General features: G+C 38.8%; 2 protein-coding genes across 8 annotated transcripts in view; one reads left to right on the top strand and one right to left on the bottom strand.

The window, feature by feature from the left end:
- NBEAL1 (neurobeachin like 1) overlaps nt 1–21,613 on the bottom strand; it is an 80,393-nt gene extending 58,780 nt beyond the window's left edge. Inside the window, exons 1-3 of one of the 6 annotated variants that reach the window (XM_090144122.1) lie at nt 21,524–21,613; nt 20,166–20,459; nt 4,340–4,431 (exon numbers count right to left, since the gene is read on the bottom strand). In XM_090144122.1, coding sequence (XP_090000248.1) covers nt 4,340–4,431; nt 20,166–20,216 — 143 coding nt within the window. In that variant the 5' untranslated portion in view covers nt 20,217–20,459; nt 21,524–21,613. Of the gene's footprint in view, nt 1–4,339; nt 4,432–20,165; nt 20,460–20,881; nt 21,155–21,523 lie in introns of those variants that run through there. The other 5 variants (XM_090144120.1, XM_090144121.1, XM_090144124.1 and 2 more) reach the window with 5 other exon arrangements.
- Nucleotides 21,614–21,747: 134 nt separating this feature from the next.
- The window catches only part of LOC116234027 (uncharacterized), a 32,363-nt gene continuing 29,139 nt past the window's right edge, over nt 21,748–24,971 (top strand). For both annotated transcript variants that reach the window (XM_031601314.2, XM_031601313.2), the window contains exon 1: nt 21,748–21,895. The gene's annotated coding sequence lies outside the window, so the exon portion shown is untranslated. The remainder of the gene's footprint in view (nt 21,896–24,971) is intronic.

Raw genomic sequence — 24,971 nt, 5'->3', positions numbered from 1 at the left:
AAGATTAAATACCAAAAGCAACCAGCTCATAGAGCTTAAAGACTTGAAAACCGGGGTCTGAGTGTACAGAAGGGGGAGCTCCCAGCAGCTCGTTTGACTCCCGGCACACACATTCTGCATGAATGGCTGGCCCAACCCTAATGGTTTCTGTGTGCTGTTAACCCACTACACGGTTGGTTTTTATCCTCCTAGTATCTCATTGTTTTTAGGAGAGGAAAAAAGATGTGGGTTGGCATTAAATAACTCCACCAAGCCTAGATAGGACTCTGAAGATTATTAAGCACTCCTGCATACTATTTTTGTTAAAATTAGGTATTTGTAGAAACACATCGAGAAACAATTGAAGAAAAAAGTCACAAGAGCACAAGGGATTTGGAAAACCTTGACATAGATTTCATAGATCCAAGGTTCATATAAGAGACATTAACCACAAAACTGAGAGCACCTGCTTTTCTCCAACACAGCTGTCAAGAAAGCTATGTTCATTTCTGATCAGCTTCATCTCTCAAGATGCCAGTGGATTCATACCTCTGGGACTACAAGTGCTGTTCACAATAATCTGTGAATTCACCATCTCTGTATTAAGAACAACATAATTTTTGACAGCTGAGGTTGTATATCAGAAGTAACTTGCCCAAACTGGCCAACAAGTCCTTCTGTAAGATCATGAAACACTTTGTAAGAAAGCAAACAACCTTCCCCCTCCATGCCTCACTGAAGAGTACCAAAGAGTGTTCTACATGTCTGTGCCACATACAACTTAAATGCTTTGCGCAAGAACAGCAGAAGCAGCGCCCATCTTCTGGTATTACTCAAACTGAGCATACTACAGAGATTAAATAACTGAACTTCTTCCCACCCCACAGCAAATCACTACTATATCACTACAAATTTTGAGAAGTTTAATATGTAGATGAGTAATGTCATTTTTTCTTAATGAGACTGGCTGCATAAACTTACTATTCAAAAAGGAAAAAAAATTAAGTCACACCTTAATTGACACTATTTGCTTGCTGCAACCATACATCAAAAAAAAATGAGATGTCTTTACACTTTAGAATCACTGACTCCTTAGAGTTGGAAGGCATCTCTGAAGGCCATCTACTCCACCTGCCCAGCAATGAACAGGGACACCACAGTTACATCAGGTTGCCCAGGGCCTGATCCAGCTTTGCCTTGCAAGAGGGCATCAAGAACAACTTAGCTAATGGTCAAGCAGTTCCAGTGCCTCACCATACTCACAGTGAAAGATTTTTTTCCTTTTATCTAACCTAAGCCTACCTTCTTTGAGCTTGAAGCCATTTTTCCTTGTTCTATCACCACAAACCCTGCTAAGGAGTCCATCCCCTTCTTGCCTGTACGTTCTCCTTTTGGATTCTTTCATTTGTAATCTTCTTACATTACATTAACATGGTTATGCAGCAACAGAAATCACTAACCCAGGTGTTTGAAATGAAGTTGAGTTAGTCTTCACACTGTACTCATTCAGTTACAGCTCAAATCAGCAGTACTCTCCCCTCCACTAAAGCTGTAAGCAAGCACTTTGGAACAAAGGCTGGTGAAAACCAGGCTTCAATTTTCAGCAACCAGTTTCCAGTAACTGTAATCTGCTTTATTCTGGTGATTCCTGCATCCTTTTTTGTGGGTTTAGAGTCCATACACTAATACAGTGTGGCATCTGCAGTATTTGACATAAGTTTCCTTTAAGCTCCATTGCTTAACAGCATACAAACCAAAACCAGAAAATAAGTCATAACAGTGCAGATAATATTGCTGTTTCTGAACATATTAAAACAAAGAACAATTTCTTCTGTTAGTGATGTGGGAAAAAAAGAAAGCCTCCTATGAGCTGGTCAATGTTTTATCCTCTCCACTGTAAATACTGAGAGGATTGGGAGTTTCTTTTTGTTTGTTCGAGGTATAGATGAGACATGCGTTAGGCTTTTGTGCTCAAAGCTGTCAGCATAGTTATTTTCTTGTGCAGTATCTTCACTTTCTTACTAAAAAAAATCACTGTAAGGACCATTGATGAACTATTGTGCTTAAAAATATACAGAAAAATATATACACAAAAAAAGTAAATGTTTATATGCTTATAAACTCTACTTATTACACAACCCAAATCATATCAGTGGATACACTCATTGCTCAAGTTTAGAGACTACCAAGTTCTATACTATGTAGAAAATTTTCTATTTCCAAAACATATTTCAGGAGATGATGTATTTTTAATTCAATGAAGAAACACTTATCAATTACATCAACGAGTGCCACTTTAGAGTCTTTCTTTCAGAAAAAAAGGATAATAGTTTCAACTACATTTCTGAAGTTTTGATTTCTTATATATTAAAAAATTGTCATGTTTTACACTGACATAACTCCAGAGCTCTCTTCCAAAAGGTTAACTTTGCCCAGCAATCTGAACGAGCTTCTTTATCCTTACACAATTGTTCATCACTTCCTGGCTCTTGCTGTTCAGTACATAGTCTTTCTGGCACTTAGCTGTAAAGCACTCCAACATTTACATAAGGAAAAAAACAGGTCACATCAGTCCCTATTTTAGCAATTACAGATGTTCTTAACTACTGTACACTTGACAGAGGAAGAAAGCAATAAAAAAGTATAAAATTCCTTCTGATTTCTACACTACCTGTTAGCAAAGGAGTGCAACTTGAAATCACTGGCACAGATGTCAGAGGGCAAACTTAATTTCTTCCTTTCCCCTGAGTCCAAGGGGTCCCTTTGACCTCAAGAGAAGAAGCACTGGGAAGCAGGTGGCTCCACTCTGACCTACATATTTCTCTTTTGCAGGCTCAGTAATATCAGCTCCATTGTGTTAATGCTTGCAATAGAAATGACAAATACCAGAAGGATGCCACTTTTGACATGCCTGATTATCTCTCAAATGCCAACAAGGGCAGAAAATGTTTGTGTTATTTTGATATATTTTCTCTACATCTGTTACACAAATGAGTCTAAATCTGTGCAGGCCTACTCTCCCAGACCAAGTCACTAATCCTGTCATTAACCTCACAAAAATACAGGATTTTTATGATCACAAACCCATTATTTAATGCAATGAAGATGCTGCTATTGTTCAGCACAGCTAAGCTTCATGCTTACGCTTAATCTTTTACTATGTTGCTGTAAAAACAGAAACAACAACAACAAAAACAACTCATGAACACATAAAACAAGAAAACAAAACAAACTTTTCCACTGCTTTTGCTTTCCTGAAATATGCACTGTAAGATGCATTTTGATATCTCACTACAAAGCAAACATCTTCTGAAAGAAGAATTAACTGGCAGATTTTTGTAGATTTTTCACATTGGTATTTGCACTATAAACTCTGAATTAACATAATGGCTAAGAAGAATATCTTAATACAAGTAGTTAAGATGCCCTGTTTTCATCCACTGAGATCCAGTTGCAGCATTCTTTGTTTCCTTGTAACAGTGGAGGCTATCACACTTCAAACAGGATCTGATCCAAAGTCCATTAGAGAATTTCCATTGATTTCAACAGGGCTTGGACAGAAGCCATTATGCAGAAAGCCATTCTTTCTATTCACTCCCTGGTAGTGGTAGCAGCTATAACTCTGAAACTGGTTCTTGTGACTTCTGAATCCTGTAACATTTGTTTTTTCTTAAAACCCTTAGATCATACAAGAATGTATTAAAAAAAGAGAAGATACAGAGCTAAGTTTCTATTCCTCATTTGAAAAGTTAGCCTTAGTGCACAGAAAGCAAATTCAAAGTGCTAAATACAGAAATGTGAAATTAGACTTTATTACCCATCTCATGATTATATTTCCATATTTGCAGTCAGCAACATGTCATTAATACTCTTGTTCCTGAACTTTGAAGTTTATCATTCATGCACTTTAATTAAAAACTTTCCAGCTAAAGTATTTAAAACTTTGAGCATTTTATCTTTTTTTTTCCTCTCATAGCAATTCACAGAATAAAATTCTAAAACTTTACCTAGATCTTTCCTCTATTCAGTCACTACTGCTACAGAATCCAAGCACTAATACTAGCATTATTTCACCTGCAACATTTAATGAGTATTCATTCCAAAAGTTCACTAGAAATGATTACACTTCTATAAGGAAAAACAAGTGAATATTGATTTCATCACTGATATAATGCAAATACCGGTATTTGCCTAAGTTTCATCATTCCCAACCCATTTTGACCTTCAGAAGAACAGGAGTGCCACTCAACAATAAAAAGCTTTCTTTTGTTTAAAAGCAGTATTGATATTGAAAGAAACTGGGCTCTCATCCAGGTCTGGTTCAGATATCAAAGGTGAACAGGTCTATAATTCTACATACCTAGTTGGCAGCTTCTCAAAGTCCACATCCAAAAACTGTTCATAGCTAGAAACAAAACTATCCAACCAAAGTTTCAGGTAATCTGGATCTTTCTGGAAGAAAAAAAAAATGAGAAAGGAGAAGGGTAAGAATGTTAGGAAATAGAGTGCCTGAGGTCATTAGTCAGCACTAACTTGAGCAGAAAGCTTTTTCTTTAACACATTTCAGCTGGGAGAAAGAAATGAATAGACTAACTTTTAGAACAAAGATTTCACAAAGCTCTATTCTTTGAGCTTCTCAGACATATTGTGCTGATGTGATAATCTTGGTCTGCACATCTATTCATTAGTTATGTGTTTCCATTTACTGGTATCAATGCCAATTGAAGTGTTCTAGCCTACAAACATTCCCTCCCACACCAGTTCCAATAACCTTTGTTTACTCTCAAGTACATAACTTTACAAAATCGCTAACACATTTAATTATTGATAGCATGGAATTTAATACATATCATTCCTTATGGCTTTATACAGTTATTAAGCACAGGGATCCCCTTCTCTTTTTAGACCACTGTCCCTGTTCCCAAGACCCCTTCAACTCAAGCAAGTATCAGAAACACAGAATTTAATTCACTATCAATATTAATTATATATAAACTGCATTCAGATGCTGTGACAACATATATGAAGTTGATGCATATTTTCCATCTGATTATTTGCTTTTATTATCTTCATTATATTTTCTCACTTATTTTCTCTGGATTTTTTCCTCCTTATTTTTTCATTCCTAATGTCTTCCTTTTCCATAATCTTCCTTCTCCCCGTTCCTGCTTCTATTTCCCTTTCACAATTTTTCCTTAAGTCATCATCCCCTTTGTTTCTCTCTTCAACATTTCCCAAGAAAAGACAGTGATCTACAAGCCTGAAGTAAACCCATCCTCAGGTTTACTATGCACCAAACTGCTTATCTTAGATATACATCCATTAACAGCAATCAAGATGAAATTGCAAAATACGGAATTAAGAAAGCTGTTGAGATAAAGAATAATTTCAAGGTTTCTAAACTACTGGCTTAAGCTACATAGGTCAACAGATCATCTCAAGTAGGTGAGTACAGAGTACACATTTATCAGGTTCAGACATCAAACACTGAAAATCAAACCAGAAGATGGCCAAGAACTACTGCTCACTAATATCCAAACTGAATGGACTGGAAGTAACGCAACATGCTGTCCTCAGACGTTGTTGGCTTTGCATTAGGAATCACTTACATTCCTACTGTTCAGTGTGCTGAACAGTACTATGGCTTTTTAAAAATATTCATGTATTTATAGCTGTAACTTCCCTGTAATTCACACAGGTTATTTTAGCCACATGCTTGCTGTTTCACAGGCTTGTAAGGACAATTTAAAATAAGATGCTATTTTGGCAACTACAACATAGCTAAGGCTAGAGAAGACAAGGCAATAGCATCTATGGCAGAGTAACAAACAGAAACTTGGCCATAATCACATACATGCTCTTTGCTTAGTTAACAGCCATGATAACACCCATGCATGAGGAAAAAAAAAAAGGATCTATTTGACTTTTTTTCCTGTTGAAGGAACTGCTTGATATTCTTGGCATGAGAAAGTTCTCCTTGAAATAGAACATGAATCACTAAGAGGATTCAATTAGTATTCTGAAACTAAAAGTGTTGACACAGCTGAGACTCATCTCTAGCTGTTGATAGTAAACTGCTGTAAGAAACTCAGTGGTATTTGATCAAGAAAAATTAAGGAAGCTGACTGAGAATTGCTTTAGAAAGTGTTCCACATGGAAGAAGGAAAGAAAAGAATATTAAATGTCTGCTTGCTCCTTTTCAATGATAGCTAAATCTACTTCAAGCTTAAGATTTAAATTAATCTCCTTATCTTTAAACAATAATGACTTTGCAAAGCTATCAGTGAAGACTACCAGCAGAAGAAAAACCGGCAAGGAAAATATGAAAGAAAGTAAATACATAGATTGCAAAAACAGGACACAGTAGTAACTTTTCACTCATGTTAACATCTGAGCTGTAGTGCACATACAGCTCAATTCACATTGCCACTGTAACTCCTCCATATGAGGTAAACATTGTAGTCAGCTCTTGCTTTCTAAATATACAGTCACAACTGACAAAAAGCAAGAGCTGCAATACTGTTTGACCATTATGTGCAGCAGACTTTCATTCTGCTCCCTTCCACCTCAAACCCCAGCCAGCCAGTTGGCTATACGTTACTGAGTTATTAAAAGAGTCAGTTTTGATAACAAAATGAGGTAACTACTGGTATGTAGTAGTAGAAAACAGTTTACTATAATAGACCCATTGAGTTCAAAATCTAGAAGTCTCCACTCAGGCAATAGCATGAATTCAACATCACTTGAAGGAAAAAGACGAGAGCAAACAAGGTCACGTAGCAACTGAGCCTACATACGAAGCACTAAGAAATACATCTCTACTATACACCATATAAGCATACTACCATCTCAGAACTGAACAAAACCAAAGACGTACGAGCGAGGAGTAAGTAATCATCCCAGGAGAAAGGTGACAATACTCAACTATCATGCTCCAAGTGAAGATACATAAGCTTTTACAGATACATTAGAAACCAAAGTTAAAAACAGCTTTCAAACTTTGAATCTGGCCCAGGTCTCTCTTTTCCTGTATTAGCAGTAATCAGTTGCCATAGCACACAGCACGTGACTGAAAGCCACTAGAAATCTCAGCTTTACCGAAGCACTTTTAAGAAAGCAAACTTTCAATGTCAGTAAATGTTACCTGTGACAAAACAGACAAAAGCATGCCTCCCTCTTACACAGCTAAGTAAACACATTCCTGAAGAGCAGCCTGCTTGATTCAAAGCCATCTTACATTTTCCCACGTCAAAGCATGATGGATTACGAAACAAACTGTTTTACACTGCTTTGGTATTTTAATTTTATAAGGAAAACAGATATTAAGGGCACCAGCTACTTCCTGTGCACTATGTAAACCAGCATCTGCACTTGAACTGAGCTTTGTTTCAAGGTCAGCTGCTACCCTTTATTCTGACATTTGAGTTTGGTAGGTTTCTTCCCATTTCCCTTTTCAACTATTCTCTCTTTTCTCATGATGTGGTTAATTAAATTAAACAATTAGGTCAGTTTGTATTCTGTTAATGTCAGACCAACTTTGAGACAGTGCATATTGCAGCCTCAAAAATGTGCATTACCACACAGCACAGGCTGGGAATATTTCAGATCTGAGAGCAACCAATCACTGAACAGCAACCTCAATTCCCTATAAATTGTTGACCATCTCATTTTCTCCGCAGAAGAAAAAAGTGTTATTTTATCAAGCCATAAAGCATCTTTAATACTCAAAAGCCTTATTATCAGCAAAGGCAGCAAAGTTTGTGCAATATATTCTTAATCACTGCTTTCAATTACCAGTAGCTGTAGGCTGTATGTCAGACAGCAGCTCCAAACTACTTTTAGTGATGCTGTTGAAGATGTACCACGCTTTTAAGACACAGCTTAGAAATCAACATTCTGATAACACATCACAAGGACACACTGATCAACAATGTGAGTTTGATAATCTTTTCCCAACCTCCTCTCTCCACATGCACCTGCAGACATGCCCTGGGAGATCAGCATGGAAGACAGAGGGAAGTTTGTCATTTGTACAACAGCAGAAAATGTAGAAGAAAAGACATAGATGGCAATAAAACATCTTCCAGAAATCCACAGTCATTAGAAAGAAAAGAATGTTGATTCTAGAAACTGTACAGCTTAAGTCATAACCCTAAGCACTCCTTTTATTTCCAGAAGCTTGTCTAGCTTTTGTGCAAGCCAGATCTGTGCATCTTATTTGAATAATAATTCATATATAAAAACTGCATGTTTGAAAATTCTGGAAGATGTTTCATCAAGGTTCAAAATTCCCAGAAGCAAAACCCCAACTTAAGTTAACCATCTGCCCTCAGGGCAATAAGCTGACACAACCCAAGTTTTAACAGGCAGCCTAATGATGTGGCACTGTAAGGATACGTGCAAACCTGGAAGGAAAAAAAATTCAAAGCCCTTTATCTGAAAATTGTGAAGCAAGTCACAAACACACAGGACCTGAGCTTAAGCTTCTGAACTCAATGTATTGCAATGAAAACCTGTGAAACTTCAAGGAACAATCATTCATCTGCTGATGAAAAAACTTCTTTAAGACTATTAAATAAGCTGCAGCTCAAAGCACTGCAAAGTGAAAACATTTTCTAGTTCCTCTCATTTTTTTTTAAATACCCTTTAGGCTTTCATTTTCACACAATTCTCAGAGCACAATAATAGTCATCAGAGCACAATAATAGTTAATGTAGCTCTCAGAGCACAATAATAGTCATCACAGCTCTTTAAAATGAAACACTACCAGGTGCAAGCTCTACTACAGTGCCAACAGGTACAAAAATAAAAACACACCCAGAAGTGTTTGTTGTGGTTTTTCCATTTGACCAGCACAACTAGCACAATGCTTGAATGAAGAAGGTTACTAAATAACATCAGTTGATCTCCACACTGGATTACACTGTGTAAAACAACACTGCAACTAAACAGTGCCAATCAGCAAGTTTCCCATACAGTCCAACATTTCAACAGTTTCAATGCACTAAAACTCCAGCAAGCCATCCTTTACCTTGGTATAACTGGGAAATAAGCTTCTAAAGCTAATGCCAACTTCAGTGCTCACCAACAGCATTGCTTAATGTAGAGAAGGATTTTTCCAGCAGCAGATGCAACACTGAGGCAGTAAAAATAAATGAAACTAAGTATAACCAACACCAACTCGGGACAGGCTCTTCTTTGATACATTACATTGCCTACAAATGGCAACAGCACTGCCTGCTCTTCATAAAGACTGATTAAGTGAACAACAAAGAAAGCTTTTAATTCAGTCATTTCTCCAGTAACTAGTTTGCCTGGGCAAAAAGGTCAACAGGAAATGGAATTGTTTACATCAGTGAAAACTTTTTTTAAACTCATAATACTCCCTGTAACTCTTATAGCTGACTAAGTTAGATGAATGCATTTTATGCAGAATTGGCATTGAAGGCCTCCTCCAAGAAATCTCCAGACCTGTGGCTGTGGAGTACTATGCTCTACCAGGGCTTCAAGCAAAGCAAGGGAAGGAAAAGGGCAAAGATCACAGGGCGCCACTGTGAAGCTGAAGCTGCTGAACTGCACCCCACAGGCACAGCCCCATTAGGACCAAAAGGGGCTGAAGACCCTCAGCACAGCCAGGCCGCCTTGTGAATGATAAACTACTCACTAGGGCATTAGCAGGTTAAGGGCACCTTTTCCTCTTTGTATTTCCAAACATAACACAAAGAATTTCAGCAAAATAAAGATCTTCCAGCAGCCCACACAATGTGTGTCAAAGCACTGATGCTTTTTACAAACCTTTAAAAACAGTAAAATGCCAAAGCAGAACCTGAAAGAATCAACAGTACAGTTAGAATTAATCAGAGACATCATGATAAACTGTTATATACTGGCTAAACTGCCTTGAAGTAAAATTAATTCTAATTATCAAAAGAAATCGCTTTTGGGCACAACTTATATTAACTATACTTACTTTTGAATCAACTCTTGAATTGAAAGCTAAAGAAAGGCTCTTTGCTAGCAACTAGAACCTCTTTCCTCAAAACACACATAAGCATGCAGATATCAGTTCAATTTCTGGTGCTGAAAAGAGAGGGCATATGCTTTCTAACCAGAAGCAGAAGTGATCCATGATGCAAACAAGTTTGTGATAAGTTCAAAACTTCTGTTTCACGTGGAGATTTTTACCAAACTCTTATAGACATCACTTAAAGTAGAACTTGCTCACAGAAACTGGAAGTTAATGTTGAATATTCCTTCTCCTTTCAAAAGGATAAAAACAACTAGAAACTGCCACTAAAATCTTAAGAAAAAAGAAATTACAGCTGAGAGCTAGAATTCCATTACCTTTCCACTTCAGTGCTCAAAAAATAGAAAAGCAAACTGAGATTTCTAACTAAAACAGAAGTAAAGCTTCGTTTATTTACTTATTTAGTTATTATTAGTTATTGAATAAAGCTATATTTGAGCTGTAGCTCAGAGGCAGCACCAGAGCAAGACCCACTCCTGCCAGAAATCTGCCGTGTCAAGATAAGCCCCAGTTTAACACAAATTCAACCTGATAAAGGTTTAGGGCTTAATGCTTCATAGCTTTGAAATTCCAGAGGTCTGTCATCGATTTAAATAAGAAAAGTGTTCTTGCTGTAGCTCAGTCCAAAGCCAGTTTTTCTCCTGTCAAGTTTCTAACTTTCCGTGTTATGTAAGAGACAAGGCCAGAACACAAATGGACCAAAGGGAAGCAGAATGGTGCCCAAGATAAGCAAAAATATCAACCCACTATTTCACTGCAGCAATAGCTAGACACTGTCAAGTCTTCCAGTAGATACATAAAAAATGCTGAGGAAAACTTGTGTGCAACTTCAATACAAATACAGACTACTTTTGTGTATGGATCAGCTAAAGCAAGTTCTTATTTCTTTAGCCATGAATCTAACTGCTTTGGTCTTCTCAGCCTTATTAGCACTAAGACTAACTACATACTGAAGGTACAAACTCCCTCAAATTAGCTCTTCAAAAGCACCCTGCAACTATTTGGCACCAAATGCACTTCAGGTGGCACCATTTTTTAAATTATCACCACAGGTAAAGTCAGATTTCTGCAAATAACATGCTCCTTAACCATAACCTGCTTTTTCTTAAGAAAAAGTATTATTTTATTTATCAAAATACTTATCCAGTATTTTGAATGCTGCTGAGTCTTAGGGAGGAAAAACACTATGCAGTCATACCTGAGCCTGCATAGTCATTGCCACTCTGGGGATCATGTTTGAATTTCAGGTTATCCTTTTCCTCCCAGTAATTTTCCTCTTAAATTCCAAGTATGCCCCTGAAAGTATGTGAACACCAGATTTAATTAGAACAGCAGTTTAAAAACACATATTTATTTATGGAGTTCCTTAATATAACTGTTTCCCTGCTTGCTTCTCAGAACTTGCTCGTCCATTTCACTTGCATTTCCCCACAGCGTCGGTCACCAAAAAAATTGTTCTTCATCATCGAAAGTTCAGCAAAATCACAGGCAAACCAAACACCAAGTTTGGCGTAATTAAAAGCATTAGCCAAGCCCGTATCAACAGAGATGGGAAAGCAACTTACAAGGAGCCTGCATCTACCATAACCACTTTCTACAAAAGCTACGGGCATTATATCACTGGAAATCCTGGGCTTATGTCTCCTACATATTGTTAGTTTACAGTCACAGTATTTACTTCACATTGTGTTCTAAGAATAAGAATTTTCTGTAACTTCCAAACATCTTTTTCTCAGTTCCTAAATTCTCCTTGCACATTTCAAGCAAAAATTCCTAGAAAACTATATGAAGGTATAATGTTGTCCTAAAACAATTACTAAAAGAATAATCCTGTAATCTTTTTTAAAGGAGTTAAACTGTTTCATTTTCATTTTGTTTCTCCTAAATGTTTCTGGCATTACTGCTAAATTCTTATTTCTCATGAGCACCACCTGTTCAACCTCTGCCTTAGCTTCCTTATTTGTTTTTAAATGTATTATTGGCACACTCCTAGAGAGTTCTTATGCAGATTCTGGTTATTTGACAATAAAATGAGTACTTCATTTTCCTTACATTAATAAATAAAAGCAAATACATTCACTGTTTCCATTCAAAATTCAGGAATGCCCTCAGATTATCATAAATGTTTTTAAGTAGCAGAGAAAGTATTTACATACAACCAACTGTTTTATCAGCACAGAAACCTAACTGCTAAGTTTAGAGCTGCAGGTGCATGAAGGAGTTGTCTCATTGAGATGCCTAACTTAAAACAGCCTTTATTACAATAACCATGTTTGGTATTCTTATATCGGTGTTTCTGCCCTATGACCCAATCTTCCTCTATTGAATCCTCTTTTATTACAACATGAATAGTAAATGTCATATGATCAAACGACTTTTTAATTAAAAAACAACAGCAAAAAAGGTTTTTAATCTTTACTGTTGAGGTGGTCATGCTTTGATGTTTGCTTGCTTCCCCCTTCCCTCCTTATATATAATTCTTTCACCAAGAAAAGCTCAGTAATTAAAGCAGCTCATTCTTTTTTATGGCAGCTGCTTAGCCTTTCTAGCCTGTAAATATTTTAACAGTATCTTTTGAGAACATTTGGATTCTGGCATTAAGCCACAATGCCATTGAACAGGCAGCTGGTAAGCCTTTCTGCTCACTCCATTGGTGTATTAGAGCACAAGCAGCACAAATTTGAGTTGATTCTGCAACGTTCTTTAATCAGGACACGTGGAACCCCAGATCCAAACCAGATGAACATGTTAAGTGTGCCATAAGTCAGACAGCACAGAACAGCCCAGTGTTTGCTGTATTTGCTGTTACAGTGCATGCCACAGAACCAGAAGCCTGTGTTTCTTGTATTCTGATAAATCATTCCCTGTAAGAAACACTTCATCCTTTCACTACATTAAAAGCTTGCTTTTCTACATTTTCCAGTAATGAGGTATTCATTAAATCTGTAAAGAAGCTATATATATTATTCTATATTACATTAAGCTATAAATATAGAATACAAAACAAATTTCCCTGTTGGTTGTTTTACATCTGTTCTGCGTAGTTTTACCTGTCATCTCACCTCAGTTGGAAGCCTACACTACCAATGTCAGAGTGCTTGTTCTGGTTTGAACAGCTGTCCGTACAAGGTTGCCCTGGTCCATAGCTAAGGATGATAACAGCTATTATAAATAAGTGAAGAAACTAATGTCTCATATATATACACACAAGTCAGTTATTTATATGAAAAGTTCCATACTTAAAAATATCTTAACTACATCAGTTCTCAGACTATGAGAAATTTCTTTAAATAGCAGACAGCAAAATCAGAATTGAAAACCAACTGTTCCTTCTTATCTATATCCATTCTTAGTATAGCATCCCAAAGGCACAAGGACAGTGTCACCAAGCCACACCCACAGTTGACTTGTCACAAGTTCTTTTGCCAGTTACATACTTTCAGAATGGCTGAGATATTTCCTGCAGATTGATTTAAATACATTTTATAACTGTGTAAGAGATGCTCATTCACCAATTTTGGCAAAAGAATGATTTTTCACAACAGTGACTTAGGAAGAGCTGCTTTTACTGCACACTTCGTTTGATCAAGCATTAATCTAGCCATAAAGAAACATCCAGATTATCCAACAAAAGTAGTATATAGCAATTCAATATGAATCACTACAAATCAGCCATTGCACAAGAAGGAAGACAAGTGCAAGCTGAAGTCAGGATGAGATCATGTTTGGGATGCAAAGGTCAGTATTTCACAGGGCTTACAGTTTAACATCAAAGATTACGTTGTAGTTAATTACATGCTTCTCACCACAATTAATCACAATTGTGCAAAAAAACACTTTTTCAAGTAAGAAGATTAAAACACCTCTTACAATGTGAGATCACAATATTCAACAATCTGATGAACAATTTCATAACATTCTACTGGAAGGTATGCATTTGCTCATTAGCTGATAATCAGATGAAATCCCAGCCTTACAATGCAAGTGGTGAAGGGATTTGATTGAACTATGACATACTGTCTGGAATGCAGTACTTTGTAAAACAGCAGTGAGAGGTTGCCTGACAACACACATGAAGCAGAAATAATGACTGACTCTCACACTCTTCCCACAGCACTGAGCATACATTCATTTAAATGAACTGTTTAATGTTTAAATGAATGTGTAATGCCAACAAGTGTAGCTCAAGCAAATTGAACGAGTGTGTTAAACTTTCAGCTTCAAGTATATTCACATTGCAATGGTTGTAAGATCTGAGACTGCTATGTAGATACAGAAGAGCTTGAACTATCAGCACACCACAGTTTGTAGCATCTGACTGTGGCAGTCCATTCCTGACTAACACAGAAATCACAGTTTCCCCCAGAACCACTTATTTTATCATTCAAGTTTGCCAATTCCTTTAAGCAGCTTATAAGGAACCAGAGCCTCACATGTAATTCTTCCCATATAAAGAAAAAACTAATTCAAATGACAGGATTTGAAATATTCTAAGACACTTTTAGGATAATGCATACAGTCATATTTCATGGGGTTTTTTTTTGTGTACAGCTTTTTGGTTTAGGACTAAAATGCTCTTCTCTAAAAAAAAGTACAAGTCTTCTTTCTATGCTATTAGTTTTAAAAGAAAATATATTTGTAGGTAGATATCCCTCACCAAACCAGAGACAACTACATTTACCTCAGTACAATCAGATCTGGTAAAAACAAACCAGCAGAACAGTGCAACACAGGAAAGTATATTTCTTAAGGCAGGTCTTAACATAGCAAGGGATATGACTCAGTTATCTGTGTCAGTAAAGACTAGAATGTTATGATTAGCTTTACAACTGCTAATACACAGAGACCCTACCAATTAAGGATGCTAAGACTGAATGCTCTCAGGAAGCACAAGTTAGATAGAAGCTGGCTGAGGAACACCTCTTTGCCTCAAGCTATTCTACCAGATAAGGAAGTGCTTAAATGAAAGCATGATTTTACTGAAGATGGACAGCATAAAAAAGCCCAGGACCAATTACTGGATGAAACTTTGCCTGGCACAATTAAAATTCTTACAGTTAAATTGTTAAAGGATAGAAAATCATCTTGACAAGACTTAGCAGTCACAGTACCCCCATCCACTGAGTAACTAGTTCTCAAATACACTATCTGGCATGCCTTTCACAAGCTGTCTAACAAAGCAGGATCATTTATAATGCAGCTAAGTCCTTTTTAAAGCAGTTTGCAGTGTTTCTATCACATTTAAAAACCTTGACAGAAGAGTGTCCTTTACAAGCCTAAGCCTGAAAAAGATGTTAAATTACATTTCAAGTTTACAAATCAAGCTGTTCTGGGCCATCAGTTATGAGCAACCTGCTTTTATAGGTGCTACTAAAGCACAAGTTCTTTTTAAAGACTCTTTTGGACAACCTTGTTTTATAGGCCACTTTCAGAACATTCTTCTGAAAGTTTATCATTTGGCTTTTACCCCCCCCTCTTCCACCTTAGATTAAAAAAGTTTACCTTGTTTTAACTGTACTCACATCCTGTGAAATTCAGATTTTCCTTTTGTAAAACACTCATGTTTTCTTAGTGGTATTTGTAAATATTCAGGTAAAGTCAAGAGTATCAAGTTGTACCAAATTACTTTTTTTTTTTTTCTTTCCCCTTTCAAGATAGGATTTCAAGCTTCCCCTGGAATGTGTAATTTCAAGGAAAAGATATTGGAGAGGGTAAGTGGACCCAACCATTATGATCACATTTTGCTTTCATTTAAGTCAGATCTTTGTTTCAGCATCACTTACCAGTCACCACTCATTATTTAAGAGCCACCATACACCCCCACCTATTCCCTGTTTTCCTCTAGGTTTAAGAATGCAGAGAATTAGGATTCAAATTAGATGACAGTCTTTTTTTAAAAAAAAAATCAGTCACTGAGGCACCACTCAGGCAGAGTTTCCATCCAGGATAAAAATGAACCAATTGTCATTTAGTCAGAATTGTATAACAGCTATGTACATACACAGCAATTAGTATTTTCAGTTCACCAATATTCCGTGTCACATGTTCTACATCTATTTCTAATACAGAAAACAATAGGAAAGAAGTCCAAATGGAATATTTTCTGAGGCGTATATAAAGAGATAAGTGCTTGTATTTATGCCTTTGAAACCCTTCTTGAAGGCAACTGAAGATTTTGTTTCATTAGAAATGAAAAAACATTGTCATATAGAAGAGTATTTGATCGCTTTCTGAATTTTTAATTTACACATTCTTTGACAAAGTCAAAGGATTTCTAAATTATCTACCAGAAGAACTGGAGAAGATGATATACAACAGCTGAAGTCTTACAGACGATACAGATACAAGATAATTATATCTGCAGTAAAAGTTACTTCAGAGGACAATAAGACATGAAATAATTTTGCATATGAGTACATAAGTAACAACTAAGAAAAGGTTAATCAACTGTAATTGTAATGGTGCTACAGCTATGCTGGTTTAAGAACGAGGCAAGACTGGTAGAGCAGATCTAATGAAAGCGATTACTTCAGTCACATGAACAGGTCACAAATGTTCAGATGAAAGCATACCCTTTCTCAGTCTACCTCAGTTCATCTGGTAGATGAACTACCTCTCCTGTTGTAAACTTATATTACTGAAACATTTACAGATAACTGCTGCATATTCACTTAAGTGAATCATGTTACTGCGTAGCTTATAGTTAAGGCTTCATACTGACAAGCAATACACTAATGCTTGCCATTACCTTTGTCTGCTTCATCTGCTGCAGAAAGTTTTCCCTAGTGAATCTATAGGAAAAACTTGTGATACCCATTCTATATGTATTTCCATTACCTTCAAATTATAACATATGCATTCCTACATTTAGATCAGAAGATAGCAGCTTACATTTATATCAGTGTTCAAATGAATAACAACAATATGCACAACAGATAACTGAGCATTAGGGAAAAAAAAACATTTTAAACTGAAAACCACCTCAAATGATCGTGGCAGCAATCTGAGTTTTTAACAATGTTTTCTCTGCAGAAAGTTTGACATCATTTAAAAAACAACAAAACAAAGAACAACTCAAGACAGAACAGCTGAAACAATTAACAATGCAATGCTTTCATATAATTTCCAGTGACTCAAATCTAAACTTCACTACATTTAATGAGTTTCTACACTGCTCCCAGACAGCACCAAAAGCTCAGTCACATGTGGCTGTTAACTTTTATTAGGTACCTCAACAGCAGACTAATTTGCAACTTTGCAACTGTTGGTCCCACAGAGCACAGCTTTTAGAGGAATAGAAGCAAAAAGCAACAACAACCACCACCATCTTAGATTTGCAAGATGAAAAACAACTGAATATCAACTTAAAATAAACTTCTGCATCCATCAATACACAAGAAAAAATAAGATAAACAATGCTTCACACATAATATCATCTGAAGACTTTTTGAAGAGAGGCTGTTCAGATGCTCACGTCTGCCCATTAGTCTTCAATTGCTACATTGCAGGGAAGTCAACAAAGCCACAGAAGTCCTCTCTTAATGCTACTCCACAGAAGAATAACTGTTGCAACTAATACTTAACACTGCACAGGGGTATCAAGAGAACGCACAGAGCAAGACACGTGACCCCACAGAAGATGGTTACATACTATCACCCATCACTTTAAAATTGTGACAAGCATTGCACTTCAGCACACAGCACTATATTTAGCATACCATCGCCCAGACCCAACTTCTGAAAGAGGCAAGATAAGCAATGCAAGTTGCTATCGGTAACACCAAGCATCACACCGAAAACAAGTTAGATAAAGAAACAGTGAAACCCAAACAAGGCTGCAAAACCCAAAGCCACGCATCTGAGATCTGTAAAGCACCAAATCCTCATTTACTCAGCTGTAACTGAGCAGCAGCTTCGGTCTCTTGGAAACATCTCCCACCTTCCTTTCCCAGGAGGATGCCACAATAAAGTCATGAAAATGCAACACACAGGATATGATGCTACACTTCATCAGGCAGTCCCAAGCATAAAGAGACTTTTCCCTAAGCCACGCTATCGTGTTACTGGTGGTTATTGCTACATCTTCCCATTGTGCTAGATGCTCGAAGGAGAGCCAAGAACAGCACAATCTAGATGTTTTCAATACACAATAATTTATATTTAACCCTCACAATACTTTATACCCTAAGCTTCTTCAATTACTCTCAACTCCAAACTTAATCCAAGAGGGAATACTGCATTCTGGATGCCTTTCTCACAAAAGAAGGAAAGAATTTTAACCTAAATTAGAGACCAAAAAAGAACAAAAAGCTTTGTGCCCAGTGTTTGTTGAAAACGTGAGTTTTTTGGACTCACTCTAGCTGCCCTCAAATTTCAGACAAGCTATTTTACTACAGCATAAATGTTTCTGTGTAAGAAAAATTCCTTATCAGTATATGAATACATTTAACATGTCCATAATATATGGATCTGGAAGAAAACATACCAAACTAAAACCAAAAGTCAAGTCAATGAGATCTCAAAAGGGCTGAGTACATCAAAATACATATTTTTAATGAGTCTAAAAAGTCTCCTCATTCCCAATGCAAGAGCTGACCATACAGCACTTGCATTCACATAAAGAAACTGAACATCCTCCAAAGCACACATTGTAACTGACAGTGCTTTATTCCTGTGGGCATGCAGACAATATGGAGATGGAAAGCATGCAATGAGAATAAAAGGTTCATGCAGAGGAGAAAAAGGTGCAAGAGATAAAAGAATTTTATGAAGTATAAATTTCTAGAGAGGAAAGACACAAAGATTGGCTGAGAAGAATAAACTCGGAATTTGGCTCATCCCCCCAGCCCTGCATCTCCTAAAGCTGAGGAAAGCCTGGATTCTTGGAGCCTGTTCCAAGTGTCTTTGTTCTTCTCGCATGGATGAACTCACTGGAAAAACATCCATCTCCTCCAGTGCTAGTCTATTTCCCACTGCTATTGGCATTCCTACTTTAGTTTAAATGGCAAAGGCCTATGCAAATACATTTCAGTCCAACAGATAACCCACGTGGGTATCAGTAAGAAGTCATAACATGCCGCGATGCTTGCAACAGTTTTATTTTTAACTGCATAATAGAGCATTAGGATTGCTAACACACACAAAAATTAAGAAAAGCCACAATTCAGGCTGTCTTGTGCAACCCTCACCCACTGCTTGTGTGCAAACATTATTAAGACCATTTGTATTTAGGATGTCATACTATGGTCTTGAAGCAGACCTGTAAAAATGAATCCAGAAAAACAAGAGAACATTTACCCTTACTTCCCGACTAGTTTAAAAAGTTAAAGAATCTGTGACACACAAAAAGGGTGAGACTGCAAAGAAAAAAAAGCAAAAGAAAACCAGGGAACAGGGCCACCAAAAGCAATCCTTGCAACTACCAGTGTCCTGAATGACAGGAGGCTGACCCCCACCTCAGTCTTTACAGTTGGTTTGTTTGTTTTTGTCTTTTAAACACTCTCCTCATTTTACAGGTACCTATTTAAATAAGCTGGAATCCATTCTGTATACACACTCAGCTCTCCAGCAGCAGTTAGGATCTCTGCTTTAAACATATTAATTGCTAACAGTGTGAAATACAAACTGAGAAACAGCAGAGTTGTAATAGTGTTCCTGCCAGAGGAAAGAAGCCCATTACTATGAACAGAGTAGTTGGATGTGGTGATAACCAGCAAATGAAGGCTCAGGAGTAATTTAATAAGTCTGCTTTTCAGGAAGGCTTTTGCTAATGTAGATTAAATAAAACAGAAACTGTACAGAAAATAATAAAGTTAAATACTAGACTACAATGAATTAAACGAATCCAATTCATCCTAATACCATAGTCCTACGTAACAAAACACACCTAAAGCATGAATACATGCATTCACATAATCAAAAGGCACATGAATAAGTGCCATAACCCTGTACAGTTCATGCCTAACTCACAAAAAACAAGCCCAATCTACAGAGCAAATCAAGATGTGGGCTTGTAAATGGTCTAAGTTCAGTCATACTTAGAGAAGTCATGCATATCTAAGCAAAACAAAACATTAAAACATATTACAGAACTACTTTAAATACCTGACTTGCAAATACAAGAGGAAAAACACACCGACACCCCCAGACACTCACTCACCTTGCTGCAGTAAAGCATCCACAGCTCGTACAGCCTCTCCCGGGATGCCATTCCTCCCCTTCCTCCTTAGTGCCAGCTCCTTCCGTTCAGGATCCAAGCATGCCCAGCTCCCCAGTGCTCTTCCCGCAGTTTTTAGCTTACTGCGACACTTAAATTATAATCCAATAAGAAGTCAAAGATTAAAGTAACAGGGTCTCAGTCTCTCCTTTTTGGGTAAACATGGCACGACACCAGAGACTGAAGGCAGCAGCCGAACATGCCCGTTCCTCGCCAGTGGCACTCCGGGTTTAACGTCTGGAAGTGAAAACACACCCTTCAGGCCTCCGGCGGAGGAGAGCAAAACAAACCCGGACTTAAAGCCCACGGCCGGCTCGGGAACGAAGCGAGGCCAGAGGCACCACTTTCGCGCCCGGCTTCACCACAGCACAGAGAAGCCCGGCCGCCGGTCCCCGCGTCGGAAGGAGCGAGCGGCTGACGGCGGACGCCGAGCGCGGAAGGCTCACCCCGCTAAGGGCCGGGGCGGGCGGTGACAGCCGCCGCCCGGAGCCCCCACCGCGAGCACCGCAGGCGCCCCGGAGCCCGGCGAGCCGAGGCGGCGGCTGCCCAGACGGAGTCGCCGGCGGCGGCCTTCCCCGCGCCGCGCCGCCCGCTCCGTCACCGCCTCCCGAGAGAACACCGCCGTCCCGCGCCGCCGCCCACCGCGCCCCCGGCCTCACCCGGCTTCCCCCGCTCCTCCGCAGCTTCTCCCCGCAGCCCACCTGTGCCACGGCGGGAGGCGGCCGGGCAGCCCCGGGTACCGAGTAGGCCGGGCCTCGCCACATCGCCCGCCCCGCCCGCATTCCGGCACACGCCCCAGCTGCCGCCAGGGGGTGGGGAGGCCGCGGGCGCCATTTTGGCTGTGGGCACGGCCGCGGGCGGGATCTATCCCGCGGGCAGAGCGACCGCGATCGGGAACAGCCGGAGGCCCTGCGGCCGTGGAGCAGCAGCCGCTGAGCCCCGGAAGCAGAACGGCGCCGGTTAGGCGCCTCAGCCTCACCTAAGTGAGAGGCTCTATCAGGCTGCGCGGGAAGCGTTTTTGCCCTTGAAGGGTTTGGCGTGACCCAGGGTCACGGCGTCTCACACGCCTATGTAGCCTAAGGACCACACGTAAACGAATGTACAGTCTGCTGCCTTAAAGCAGGCTGTGTCTGGTACACAGAGCTCACATCAGACTAAAGAAATACTCCCAACATTTGCTACATTTCTGAAAAAGAATGAGAAAAGACTTCAGCTTGATAGTGTGGCTTTTCACATACACATCAACAGTTCTATCAGCTATCCAAAACAGAGCATGTGAACTAAAGGCTTCTGCACCATACCTCCACAGTCTCAGCAGTGCTGAAAAGAGACTCACTCTACACCTGTCTGCTCTCTTAGAAAACAAGACCAGAAATAAGACTCTATCCAGCTCTAAAGCATAGAGAGCAAGCTTTAGGAAGACCTGAGCTTTTATAGCAGAATGGTTAGGTCAAGGCTTGGACTGGTGCACCTGGTGAAGGGGTGTGTCTGGCCCAGGGATCACAGGCAGATTGTTTGCACCTGCGCTCCCCAACTGACCAGAAGGGGTGGGGACAGGGTGTAGCCCCCTGGGCTCATATAAGGGCCAGCCTCTGAAGGGGGAAGCATCCTCTGGTCTTGAGCTGTTTCTGAAGAAGAGTGCTGCATAGCTAGAGAGCTCCTTCAGCAGTTGGGTGAGTTCTATTTTTTTCTTCTTCTGTGTAGGATTCTTAGTTTCTCTGTGAGTGCTTTGCCTGGTATTTCTGGGAGCATGTAAGAAGCAATTTGACTTCTTCATAAACAGGGCATCTGCTCTGTAGGGAGGACATTTGTGAAGTAAAATTGCTAGGTCACAGCCTGAGCCACTGATTGAGCACTAGCTGTGAAGGTATGGCTAATCTAGGGAGTAGGTGATATTCTTGAGTGACCAGAAGAGGTGGAGCCTGGATCCACCTCTCCTTATCCTTACTTAAGAGCTTGTAGTTGAAGGAGTAACATCTTTTTACCTTTGGATAGAGGTCCTTCTCTTGAGCTGTTATTTCTTGTTGGAAGGGGTGAGTAGCTTTCTTTTTATTATTACTTGTTATTGTTTTGTAGTGCTTGTATTCCATATTAAGGCCCTAACATTATTTTGTTTAACCATACAGTTGACCTTAAATCCTTAATTGTAATTCTGTGCCTTTGGCTGCTGGTACTTTTCCTTACTCAACTAAATTCTGTATGACTTTCTTTAGAACAGAAGTTGCTGTTCACTATATAGGCATTTCTGTATGGGATGTCTCTGTAGTGTTTTGGTTGATACTCAAGAATTTATTCTCAGGAAGAATTTAGTAGAGTCTCCATTCTTTGAGATGTTCAAGAAATGTGTAGGTATGATACTGAGAGATGTAGTTAACAGATGACATGGTGGGTTGGGCTTGTACTGGATAACATCATAGGTTGGGTTGGGTGAGACATCAAAGACCACCTGATTCAAAACTATCTGCTGGGGGTAGAGTTGCTAGCCACTTGGTGAAGCACTAGATTGTGATCTTAATGATCTTTCACATCCTTAATAATTACATGGAAGCCTAGTGAAAAGGAATTGGCTATGTAATATTATGGTATTACCTGCTGTATGAAAAACTTCTGGAGTTCAATGCTTCACCAAGAGCACAGTCTGAGATCAGTTCCTGCACTCATCTGCATTTTTTTGCTTTCAGAATATCACTAAAGTTTCTGTAAAACAATTAAGGACTGAGTCTGTGTTTAGTGTTACATCCCTCAGTAGAGGGAGAGTGGGAGTATGCATCTCTTCCTGCAGTGCTAAGCATAGTTACTAGTATGGGTGGAAGGGCACTAATAAAAAAAAACTGTGAAATTATTTTTAGTGATATGATATGCATATTTGGGTATTTGCTACTAGCCAGAATGCTTTGAGGTTGTTATGCACCTTTTTATCAAGATTATCAAGGACTCCTCAGAATTTAGAGGTCAGAATTGCCCTCAGGGCAGGACCCCCACATCCCTCCCAGAGGGCATCCTACCTCCTCTTTGAGTGTCACTGCTGGCAGTTCCTGACTGCCATCTTGCAGGACTTCTGGAGTGAATACAAGGCATTTTCATTTGTCCCTTCCATAGTCATGAGGGGATAGGTAGCTCTTTGTAGTGTGCTTTGATGTTTACAGTTTCTCATCTTTTTGGAGTCTTTTTTCAGAATAAATATTAAACTTTTTCCCTTTAAGGAATTCAGGCACAGGTGAAGCCAAATACAAAATCTTTCTGAGATATTTCTCCATTTTTTTTTAATTATTATATGGGAGCAATTACAGCTGCTCCCACATCCAGGAGAGATGTTGCAGCAGACCTTAGAGAAACAATGGACTCACCCTGATGAAAATGAAGTACTGCTGCCCACTTAACTGGGATACTTGTGGGCAACAAAATAGGCATTTTCCCCTCTGCTAGATTTGCAGTAATATAGTTTACCTTGGGGAGGTCTAGGTAATTACTGTTGATTGTGTAGATAGTTCTTGTGTTCTGTGGGTGCTCTGAAGGGAGAGTGAAGTATTAGTGTTTTATAGCATGTTGATCTGTTCCTGTGACATGGTGAGCAGTTTTCTGGTCTGATTTCCAGAGGGTCTCCTACAGCTAAGTTGCATACTGTAAACTCATCAGTGTGGTTTTCTGGAGGTCTGTATTTTGGATTTGAATTAAGTTTAGTCTTTCCTGTTGGTATAGACAGCTGGCAGACATTCAGTATTCTCTGACTTTATAATGAGTTCTTTATCATAGTGCAAATATAAGCAAAGTGAGGGAGGTCTGTGGAAAAAGGTGGGTTACGGTTTCATCCCTGTAGATCTAGTATAATTTCTGGTGACTTCAGTGCACTTTTATTTCATGGAGATCTAAGGATGTGAAAGTCAAAGAACTGAGGATTTAGAACAAGAGTTATCTGCGTGTTTTAAAATATGAGTATTTGTGGATTGGTCTATTTGTGAAAGGTAATTACTAATTTTATTGTCTTTTTATTGCTTTCTTTTCTGTAACTTGTTCCAATTGCTTCATGGGCATTAATTAGTCGGGTAGGTGGTGTTATTTGTTTGTCCTTGAGCAGCTGTCTTGTGGTAAGTCTGTTACAACAGTGGTTTTTCCCATGCTTTGCTCATCACTTGTGGTTTTGTACCTTATCTCTTCAGTGGCTGTATGTTAGTGTCTCACTGTGCACTGAGCTTGTTTAGTCAGCAAGTTAGATAGGAGGGGGTAGGAAGAAGGGTGTGGATTGAGAGAAGGCAATCTGAGAACAAGGAAAGGTTCAGTAATTGACCTATCTGCATCTGACTGCAGCTTTGAGCCTAATCATCTCTGAAATGGAAGAAACAAACCAAAAGAGTACACCCATCTTAGTAATGTTATTTTTAAGCTATGCTTTTTTCCTCCATATGAAAATGGACATGTGTATACTGACTTCTAGATGATCTGAAACTGGTTGCTTGTTTTTTTTTTTGAGGCTTCTGTTAAGGTTATGCCACAGGTCAGCAAATGTGCTGAGATCTTTAGCAGAGCTTTTATCTGAGTTTTAGCTTAATATCTTAGGGCTTATGTCTTGTTTACTAACAAAATGATAACAATGAAGATATGAAACATGCTTAGAAATCGACTTCTCAGCTTTTCCATGTCCTTCACCAACACCAAGCAATGGAAGCATAGAGTAATCTTTACACTGTAAGCTAACAGCCTTGGAAGTTCTGTCTACTACCAAAATACATTATAGAAGTAATGTTTGTGGAT

This window comes from Phasianus colchicus, chromosome 7, assembly GCF_987193195.1.
Source record: "Phasianus colchicus chromosome 7, bPhaCol1.hap1.1, whole genome shotgun sequence".
In the NCBI taxonomy this organism is placed as follows: Eukaryota; Metazoa; Chordata; class Aves; order Galliformes; family Phasianidae; genus Phasianus; species Phasianus colchicus.
Note: the sequence above shows the minus strand (reverse complement) of the source record. Positions and strands in the feature narration are given on the sequence as shown.